We start from the raw sequence: 10,642 nt of genomic DNA, 5'->3' as shown, positions 1-10,642 counted from the left end.
ACTTTAGTTGTCACTGGTTACTCTTAATTTGTTACAAATAAACATGCAAAAAGATAACAACAACCCAAAAGATATGAACACATACATTGTTGAATAAGGCATCCTCCTGAGCGTTTTGGATAAAGCACAAAAGCTATAGAATATTTGGAATTTTATTTTTGGAGTCTCATGATCTTAACAATCCTATTGGTCCTTGGTTCTACTATTTGTATTGTTCTAGTAATTGATCTAGACTATTGATATAAATGACCATTAGGTATGTGCTTTATTTTACGTATGACATCAATATCAATCTCCTTCCATACAGGTTGATCAGAAGAGTGCACAGTTAGAGGACGCAGTGAGGTTGATGCAACAACAATTAGCTATGATGATGGAAAAACATGTTGCAGACACTTCAACAAGTACCAGTCAGGTCCACCCCTATGCCGAAGACTTTGATCACCTTGTTCCTTGATTAACACTTCTATTGTAAGTTAAATTACTTGCTCATTTTGTTTTATATTATATATTAGTAAATATAATTTTTATTTTATTTTAATTATTGTTATTTTTTTACTGGTACTTACCATTGTTTCCGTTGCTCACTTAGTCTTATGCTTTGGGAAACATCATGTGTTAAATTGAAGACTTTTTTTAACTATGTAATATTCGTACTTCTTTCCGTTAGTACATTCACTTGACAAAAATACTTCTTACATTCATAGTGATTGGATGATTGAAAATGCATAATGTTGAATATTTGTAAATAGTGGATGATAAATTTGTAAATGGTTGGATAAGTGATATTTAAATATGGATGAAACCTGGATAGATTATTTTGTATGTAATAATGGAATTATGCAGGTTATTATGTAAGAATGAGATTCTAAATAGGATCATCAACTCATTTTTTTTATTTTTGTATGTTATGCGTGGGAGCGAGAGTCAATCCCTCACCAAGTCCACTTTCACCACAACAAGGGTTTAACCCTCTCTAACTCACAATGAGCTAGCTAGGGCTTAGCTCTCGCTAGCTTTTTTTTTCTTTAACTATGGCTTAGCACATGCTTGTTCATAATGGGTTACGATTTAGCAAGGGATTTAGCCCTCTCTAGGTTAGATTAAGTGGGGGTTTGACCCCCTTTTTTTAGGAGGAAGTCTGCTCTTAACGACGACAAAATGACTCTAACCTTACTCTAACGATTAGGGTTAGGCCGTCTCTACTAGCTTCTGCACTAGTAGCTACAACCCCTCGCATGAAGATTAGCTTCCGCTAGGCAATCCAAGCTATGCCCACGCTAAAGGACATTTAGCATACATAATCCAACATTTGAGTTCGTATTTGACGAAAGGCTACATGCATTGTTTCTTATATTGTTTTAAGTTTTGAATATAATTTAAAATTATTTAATGCTTATTCTTATTTATTTATTTATTCATTTTACTCTATAGGTACAAATAAGAAATGTTAAATTTATGTTGAATTAAGATAAAATCAATCCATAGTATATAAATAAGTGTAAACTTTACTTTAATAAGTAAATTTTAAATTTAATAAAACCTTGAACAGTGATATTTACACTTACTTATATACTATGAATTGGTTCCTAGTCGACTTGAATCTCCAACAATATACATTTTTTTAAATATTTAAAAGTATAAATATATAGTCATTAAAAACAATCTATTTTATTAGGTTGAATTCTATATTTAGTTCTTTATTTTTTTATTAGTTATATTTCTTCGAGTTAAATTATTTTAAAAAGTTCAATTTAATTTTTTATGTTTTAAAAGTGTAATAAAATGGCTATTTCTTATTTTTTGAATTGTGTTTGCTGGGTTTTGATAGATTGTAAGAATTAGTTGTGCATTTATAGGTGACTTTTTATACCCTAAATTTATCCTAGTAAATTTTTTTATATTGGCCAACCTGTTAATTTATCCATCATATATCCTAAAAAAATATCTTCTTAAGTCATTATTTATAAATGATAAGATAAATTTACCAAATTTTATTCGATTTCTGCATAAAAATATTTGTACTAATAATATTCATAAATTATATATAATTGAATAATATAGTTATGAATATTTTTGCATCACAATTAAATCACAAACTGTTTGAAATAACTTTGTTGAATCTTATAGTAATGATTATAATATTATAGTTGATCATTTTTTATTAATGAAAAAATAACACATGAAAGTTGAATTTATATGAAAAAAAGTTGTTATAAAAGTTAATCCAGTTGATAAAGATTCCACTAATGTCTCAAAAGAATATGAATTGGATTTTCACTAACAACATATAAAGTTTTTTATGATAGATTTTACAAGTTCTTCTATAATATTCTTTTAAGTCTGAAAATAACATGGATAATTGGAGTTATTTATATCAAATACTGTACCAGAGTTAGTCGAAAGAATCATTGTAAAATTAAAAAGAAGATAAAAACTAATTTAAAAATATTCTAGAATTTTAAATAAATATAAGTAGGAATATAGTTTTTACTATAAATTATTCAATTGTTTCTCTATCAAATTTTTCATTTATTTTTCCTCGAGGAGGAACGTTGAAAATGACAAGTTTTGTCATAAAAAAATATTCAATTAATTAAATCATATTTTCTGGCAGATTTGGTGATGAGGGCAATTGTTTATTTCAAATTAAGTAATTAAGCAACTTACTTTTGAATAAACAAATTACTTAATTAGTGTCACTAATGACACGTTAAACCATAATCAAACAAGTATTTTCAAATCTGACTATTTTTTTCTTCTTTTTTCTTTTCACCTTTTGAATGTGCAATCCATAAAATAATCCTTTGGTTGCATGTCGTAAGCAAACATTGTCCTTAATTAAACAAAAACTACCCACTAATTTGGAAGCATTGTAGTATCACATTGACTTTCATATATGTTGTATTATTGTTTCATTCAAAAATTTATTCTTTTTATTCTTAAAGTAAATTTGTTGAATCAAAACATCACATGAAATTTTACTAGTCATGAGTATTTTTTCGATATTACATGGATATTTTAAAATACTTAAAGTGAGTTATTTAAGAAAAATAATTACTAATAATAAAAATAGTAATTATAACATAAAACATCACCACAATTCTTTTTAAATAGAAACAAATTTTAGAGACAAAAATAATTAATCACTATATTAACTAAATTATATATCGTTAGACTATAATAACTATTGATATCTAATTGATAGTTAAAATATTAATAATTAATTAGATACTAATTTAGACACTAATTTATAAATTTTATTAATAATGTAAACTACTTTAAATATCAATAATTTTTTAGCTTATAAAATAATATCTAATTTAGTTAATATAGTAATTGATTATTTTTTATGTTTAAAATTAGTTTTTATTTAATTATTTTCTTATAAAACGTATATGAAATTTTTAGATTTAAATTAGGTTAAAAATTGTTTTTGGTGTGAATGAATGTTTCATTACATTCTATATTGATTGAAAAAATTAAGTATTAATTAAAATAGTTAAAGAAAATAATTTGTTGAATTAGTTAATTAGAAATACTACTTTGATGTAATATATAAGTTCATAAAATATGTTTTATAAATAACATAATGGAAACATATGATCAATTAATAAGAAAAAAAATCATTTTAAAAAAATAATGAATTACAATTTACAATACAAAAGTGAATTGGAAAAATGACTTGTAACTGTAACCATTATTTTGTTTTTATACAATGCAGTTTTTCTATGGGTATTATTTTTTTTCTAATACAATCTTATTTAAGGCACATTACACACTAAATGTGAATATCTCTTTCAGTAAAATCCAAACCTTAATTTTGTTATGTTGTAAAATACTAAATCCCTTTCTCTTGATACAATTTTTTTTATGAATAAAGTTTCTTTCACACTCTAATACTAAAAAAAATCATTCAACAACCGTTTTCTAAATAAAATATTTCTTTTTATGTGCCAAGTGGATAGAATTTATGTCAAGTTATTATCATTGTCTTTTTTTTTTATATAACATGAATGTTGAGGATCAATAATATCAATGAGTAAAGCTACAACTTTTAAAGGCCAACCAATAGATGATTGATCATGTACAAGAATCTAATATTTGACTTGAAACAATATTGAATCTCATACACTCAACTATGTCCTATCAAATGATAAGGAATAGTTAGTTATCCACTCCACCATTTACAGAAAAAAGCAGTTGTGGACCAGGATTCCTTTCTTATTGAAGAAAGATTCTTATCCATTTTTATCTGCAAAGTTATATTTGATTCACCACCTTAATCTCCATATCTTAGTCCAATATCCATATCTCTACTCCAACAGTTAACAAGGTGAAGTCCACTCCTTGAGGAATGAGATTCCTATAGAAAGTTTCTTACCATGTATAATTTTAATTTAGACTTTTTGGGTGCATAGAATTTGATCTTAAGATACCCTACACATTTCACAGAGTTTACATTCTCATGAAAGTTGTTGTATTCCCAGAGTTAGAGCCTCCCCAACTACCTTTGATGCCTGCATAATAAACAATACATGGTTGACAAAAAGGACTGAAGAACATTATGGCTGCAAAAGAAAATGATCTGTCAAGTTTGCTTTGACAATATCAAAGCCCTTCTTTTATTCAAAGTGTTTTGAATTTGAATTTTTGCCTGGTAGTTCTTCAAATATCATTTATAAATTTATAAATGCCACTACAAGTCACTGTTAGAACTAGTAGAATATGGTGATTTTGGATATGCATAAACTCATGACTTTCCTTTGATTTTATTTAGATAAATTAAACAAAAGGCGGATTTTGATGGAAAGGTATTTTATTTCATCCACAATGGTACAGCTACAAGACAAAAAAGTTACTAGTTACACAGCAACATAGGAAGATTATCTTAACTTTTTTTATGCCAGTATCTTCTTTACTAATCTTACATAAATTTTCTCTTACATGATTTGTCTTATTGTAACAAGACAAAAAATAATAATAAAATTGGCACATGTAACCTTCAACTAACCTCACCTTGATAAAAATCTAGCACTGGCTGGTACCAGGTTGCTCTGTTCTTAACCCCAACATGTTTTTTTGTGTACAAGTAGTAAAAGATGTGTGCATATAATAGCATAGAAAAAGACAAGTACCTAGTGGCCATCTTTTTTTGGTAACTGGCATTTGGTTCCAACAATGAAAAATTGTTCTTTATTTTTTAACACTATGTATTCAACATTCTATCACCTTTTCTCTTAACAAGCAAGTGGCACATCCATAGTAAAATTTTCATTTTTACATATTCTTATATTCTCCACCTTCTGCAATTTTACTCAACCATCATTATCTATTGTATACTTTTCAACTCTCTTCATTCTCATCATCATTACAAAGTTCCGAACTTAATCACTCTGTAGACCGCAGTTTTCAAGGAAAAGCATCCTTGTGAAAAATGTCAGAATCCAAGGAAGAAAATCCTGACCTTCTTCCCAAGTCAAAGCAACAGGAGGAGCATGGGTTTGCCATGGATTTTGACATTGGCTTTGAAAGTCTATGGTCCTTGGATCATATATCTTTGGTCTCTAACCCCATGTCTCCTTTTCTCTTATCCACTATCTCTGAACAACCCTTTTCTCCTATCTGGGCTTTTGATGTTGAAGATGAGAGGCAAATCAGAATTGCAACTGCAGGTATCATACTTTGATTGCCATAGTTTCCTATTTTGTATTTGTTTTTTTTGTTTTGGGTTGTTTCAGGGTGGATGTTGAATTGGATTTTGGAGTTGTCTTCAACTTTCAGGACTTGATTCATTTCAAGTTGACTCTAACTTCTGAACTTGCTTCAATTGATTGTGAAATTTAAGAAGATTTAGAGTTTTTCTTTGGAGTTTCTTTCTCTATTTCTTAGCCTATAGTTTATGTAAATTGAAAGAATTTTAACTTTTTTATTATCATTTCCCTTACCGTTCGTGAGGTTCTATTTCATAGATGACAAAATAGCCTTTCCAAATCTAAAGATAAAAGTTCTTTTCATCTCCATCTTATGAATTGAATAGTAAAATTTTAAGGCTTCATTATCTGCACTCGTTTCCTTGTACTTTTCATTGACTTTCAACCTATCTCATATATAAAGGTCATACATACTTTTGTCAACAATTCCTACTTTCTTGGGATGTTGACTATTGCATGTGTTAGATGTGTTTATGTCTTTTGTAGTTATGTATAAACGCAGAAATGTTAGATATAATATGATACTGAGCTCAAAAATGGTACTGGCATAAGTGTACAATTTTTCATATACTGTTCCAGTAACACCAGATCCTAAAAGTAAATCTCAATATAGTTATGGCATTTTTAATTATTTCTAAATATAGAAGTAGTAGATGTGATAATATTGAGCCAAAAATAAGTTTTCATAGTTCATTCCAAAGACATCTATGCTAAAAATGAACATTATAGATTTTAATGAACCTGCTGTTGTTCTGACTGAAGCTACTACTTTCAGGTAACACAAAAGCAGCAACTGAAAATCCAGTAGAAAGTTATGAGAACAAGAAAACTGTGTCACCACCTTTTGTAGCTGTGCCACCTTCAGAAAACCCAGATGGCTATTGTCTAATAAAGGAAAGAATGACACAAGCACTTCGCCACTTCAAAGAGTTGACTGAACAGAATGTTCTTGCTCAGGTTTGGGCACCTGTGAGGAATGGAAACCGGTATGCACTCACAACTTCCGGCCAACCATTTGTTCTTGATCCACATAGTAATGGACTCTATCAGTATAGAACAGCGTCTCTGATGTATATGTTTTCTGTGGATGGAGAGAATGATGAAATACTGGGACTTCCCGGTAGAGTTTTTCAGCACAGAATTCCAGAATGGACTCCAAATGTTCAGTACTATTCTAGCAAAGAGTATCAGCGCCTAAATCATGCACAACATTACAATGTTCGTGGAACCTTGGCTCTACCAGTGTTTGAGCCTGCAGGACAGTCATGTGTAGCCGTACTTGAGTTGATAATGACTTCACCGAAGATTAACTATGCTCCTGAGGTTGACAAAATCTGCAAAGCCCTTGAGGTTGGATTTCTTTTGCACTGTACTATTTATTATAGTTGAAAACTTGAATACAATACTCTAGGTGTTGTTTTTACTATATTAAATTTCAATTCTGGTTGAATAACATTAAAAAACACAACATTTAGAGTATTGTATCTAAGTTTTGTTCCTCATTCTAAGTGCATGTTTTGCTCATGTTTGATTCGTTGCATGTGATGTTTATCTCACATGTATTATTGGAAAGAACCAACAAGGTAAATCAAGGGTGTATCATGTGTCCAATACTTCTCATATTGTAAATACTACATTGTAAAATGATCTCTTATTCCCTCTGAGTGTTATTTTTTTAGGGTTATTATCATATGACAATTGTAATTTTAACTTTTACTTTTAAAAGATGAATATGTAATTCTTAATTCAATTTTGCAGTGTCACATGCGACCCTGTTGTTTGTAGTGTTGGAATTGGTTGTTCAAAAGTTATTATTTATATGTTCTTAAACATTCCTGAGTTACCTGCTGTCAGTTTCTTTTCAGGCAGTCAATTTAAGGAGTTCAGAAATTTTGGAGCATCCATACAATCAGGTCGTTTTCTACTATCATACATGATGCATCTTTTATCTTGTTTATTTTCTCAAAAAGAAAAAAGATATATGTATGTTGTTCTGTGACTTCTATCTTACCCCTCTGTTATCACAGATGTAACTTGGAAATTCTTTTAAACCAGATTTGTAATGAAGATCGCCAGTACGCATTAGCAGAGATTTTGGAGATACTAACAGTTGTGTGTGAGACTCATAGTTTGCCTCTAGCACAAACATGGGTTCCATGTGAGCATCGGAGTGTCTTGGCACATGGTGGTGGTCATAAGAAAAGTTGCTCAAGTTTTGATGGTTGTTGCATGGGGCAAGTATGCATGTCTATAACTGACGTAGCATTCTATGTCATAGAGGCTCATACATGGGGTTTCCATGAGGCTTGTGTTGAGCATCACTTACAACAAGGTCAAGGGGTTGCTGGGAGAGCATTTTTGTCGCACAACATGTGCTTCTGTGGGAACATTACTCAATTCTGCAAAACTGAATATCCATTAGTACATTATGCTCTCATGTTTGGTTTAACCAGCTCTTTTGCAGTATGCTTACAAAGCTCTCATACAGGAAATGATGAATATGTGCTAGAGTTTTTTCTTCCTCCAAGGATCACAGACTTTAATGAACAAAAACGTTTGTTGGGGTCAATATTGGCCACAATGAAGCCACATTTTCAGAGTCTAAAGATTGCTGCTGGTGTTGAACTTGAGCAGAATTGCTCCATTGAAATTATAGAAGCAAGAAAAGAAGGAGTTCAGTTGAGGTTTGAATCAATTCCAATTACTCAATCTTCTAAGTCACCACCTAGACATGCCTCACCAAATATGGGGGAGAGGCTGCCACCGGTGCCATCGGAGCAGCAAATAACGGTAGACTTTGATGACATAAATGATGGAAAGAATCTTGGCGATACTGCAGGTGGACATATTGATCAGAACACTTCCTTGGAAGCCAGAACCAAAAAGAAACCCTCAGAGAGAAAACGCGGAAAAGCTGAGAAATCAATTAGTCTTGATGTTTTGCAACATTACTTCACTGGAAGCCTTAAGGATGCTGCAAAGAGCCTTGGTGGTATGTTTCATTCTCTGATATAGCAGTTAAACTAAATAATTTTGTGTGTAGCTTGCTCTACAGCAATGAAGAGCTCATGAAATATAGTCATTATATAGCAACAATTTTTCTCTTACTGTATCTAAGTTTGCTTGCTACTTTCTAGAAACAAAGTTATAAAAGTATATACTTAATCATCAAAAACACAAAAATGGTTATTGTTTATTACTAGTAGATTTCATTTTTACTAGTAGCAGCTCAAACATGAAATTCTTAGATATATTGTTGGTGTGCATGCAGTTTGCCCTACTACAATGAAACGCATCTGTAGGCAACATGGGATATCTCGTTGGCCATCTCGCAAGATCAAAAAGGTTAACCGTTCCCTATCCAAACTCAAGTGTGTTATTGAATCAGTCCATGGTGCTGAAGGTGCATTTGGTTTGAACTCTCTAAGTACTGGTTCTTTTCCCTCCACTTCAAACAAGTTCAACCGCCAAACCTCATTGACCATTAGGCCATCAGAACCTAAGATCAATGAAAATGATTTTGATGCTTCTAGAGCATCAGAATCAAACAGACAGGCCGGGGTGGAAGATCACTTCCTAAGTACAAGGACACAAAATCCTGAGAAAGTGATTAATGAAAAAGTTGTGGCCATTCAGGAGACTGGCATTAAAGGCACAACCAGGTTTAGAACTGGGAGCGGCTCAAGTGAAGAAAGTGCAAATCCTTCTCCTCGTGGTTCATGCCAAGGTAGTCCCCCAAATGAAATGTCACCTCCAAAAGATATATTTGTAACAGGCATCAGTGAGCAATGTCATGTGTTAAGGGGATCACTGGGGTCAACACTGTACTCAACTAGTACACCGAACCGTGCAACTGCATACCCTATGCCTAACAACTTTGTGGAAATAACAGAACCTCAAGAACCATTTGGAGGACAACTACTTGAGGGTGTTGGTAGTTCTAAGGACTTGAGAAATCTGTGTCCTTCAGCCGATGCTGTTTTGGAGGATCAGGTGCACGAACATTGGAGAATGAATCATCAATGTTCTGAGTTGACTCCTGTGCAACACATGGATATTCTCAATAATAATAACAACATGACACCTTTTGCAGTTAGGAAAGAGGTGAAGAGTGTGACCATTAAGGCAACTTATAGAGAAGATATCATAAGGTTTAAGATCTCTTTGAACTGTGCTATTGTGGAATTGAAAGAAGAAATTGCCAAAAGATTGAAACTAGAGGAGGGAACATTTGATATCAAGTATCTGGATGATGATCATGAATGGGTTTTGATAGCTTGCGATGCAGACCTGCAGGAGTGCATGGACATCTCAAGATCATCAGGCAGCAACATAATCAGGCTTGTTGTGCATGATATTCTGCCCATTCTTGGAAGCTCTTGTGAGAGCTCAGGAGATTGGAAAGGTTGTTAATAGTTTGGTTTGTACTTAGTTATTCAGAATCTATAGTTGTAAGGTATAGATCTTTCTCAACAAAAAATATATGGTTTTAGATTTGTGCATTTTGCAAGAAACGTAACGTTGGATTTAAGTACCACAACTTCCTATTTTCTTTTTCTATAACAAAGAGTAAAATAATAAATTGAAGCATTTCAGATATGTTACAACTATAATAAAAAAGTTAAAGACATTTTTGGCTCATTGGACATTACAAAAAGAACACCACCAACCAAAGTTTCTATAATCACAATCATCAAGTATTAGTTGATTATCAGCCACAGAAAATAATGAACTAAAAAAAGGCTTTGATTCGTTTGTGGTACACGTGATGTGGTAACTGATTTCTACACTTAACTGTTTTGTTTATAACACTTAAAGGTGTAAACAATTTTATTTTGCTGCTAAAATGTGTAAATTATCATCAATCTAACAAACTTTTGGGACAATAATTCTGATCGTGAAATTTTGGAACTCTTGAAGTCAACTCA

At 31.5% G+C, this 10,642-nt stretch overlaps 1 protein-coding gene across 1 annotated transcript; it reads left to right on the top strand.

Moving 5' to 3' along the window:
- The first annotated feature begins 5,054 nt into the window (after positions 1-5,054).
- Positions 5,055-10,245, top strand: LOC137837623 (protein NLP6). The gene is made up of 5 exons (XM_068646693.2): positions 5,055-5,675; positions 6,490-7,064; positions 7,580-7,627; positions 7,770-8,706; positions 8,986-10,245. Exons 1-5 carry the CDS (start codon positions 5,438-5,440, stop codon positions 10,125-10,127), a joined length of 2,940 nt encoding a protein of 979 aa, XP_068502794.2. The 5' UTR covers positions 5,055-5,437; the 3' UTR covers positions 10,128-10,245.
- Positions 10,246-10,642: the final 397 nt, after the last annotated feature.

This window comes from Phaseolus vulgaris, chromosome 4 (assembly GCF_051622355.1).
Source record: "Phaseolus vulgaris cultivar YP4 chromosome 4, ASM5162235v1, whole genome shotgun sequence".
Taxonomy (NCBI): Eukaryota; Viridiplantae; Streptophyta; class Magnoliopsida; order Fabales; family Fabaceae; genus Phaseolus; species Phaseolus vulgaris.
This window is presented reverse-complemented; position numbering and strand designations above follow the sequence as displayed.

Excerpts from the sequence above, each read along its gene's own strand:
- LOC137837623 (XM_068646693.2), top strand. The coding sequence starts at position 5,438 with ATGTCAGAATCCAAGGAAGAAAATCCTGACCTTCTTCCCAAGTCAAAG. Across the intron at positions 7,065-7,579 it reads AAATCTGCAAAGCCCTTGAG|GCAGTCAATTTAAGGAGTTC; the intron begins GTTGGATTTCTT and ends GTTTCTTTTCAG. Across the intron at positions 8,707-8,985 it reads TGCTGCAAAGAGCCTTGGTG|TTTGCCCTACTACAATGAAA; the intron begins GTATGTTTCATT and ends GTGTGCATGCAG.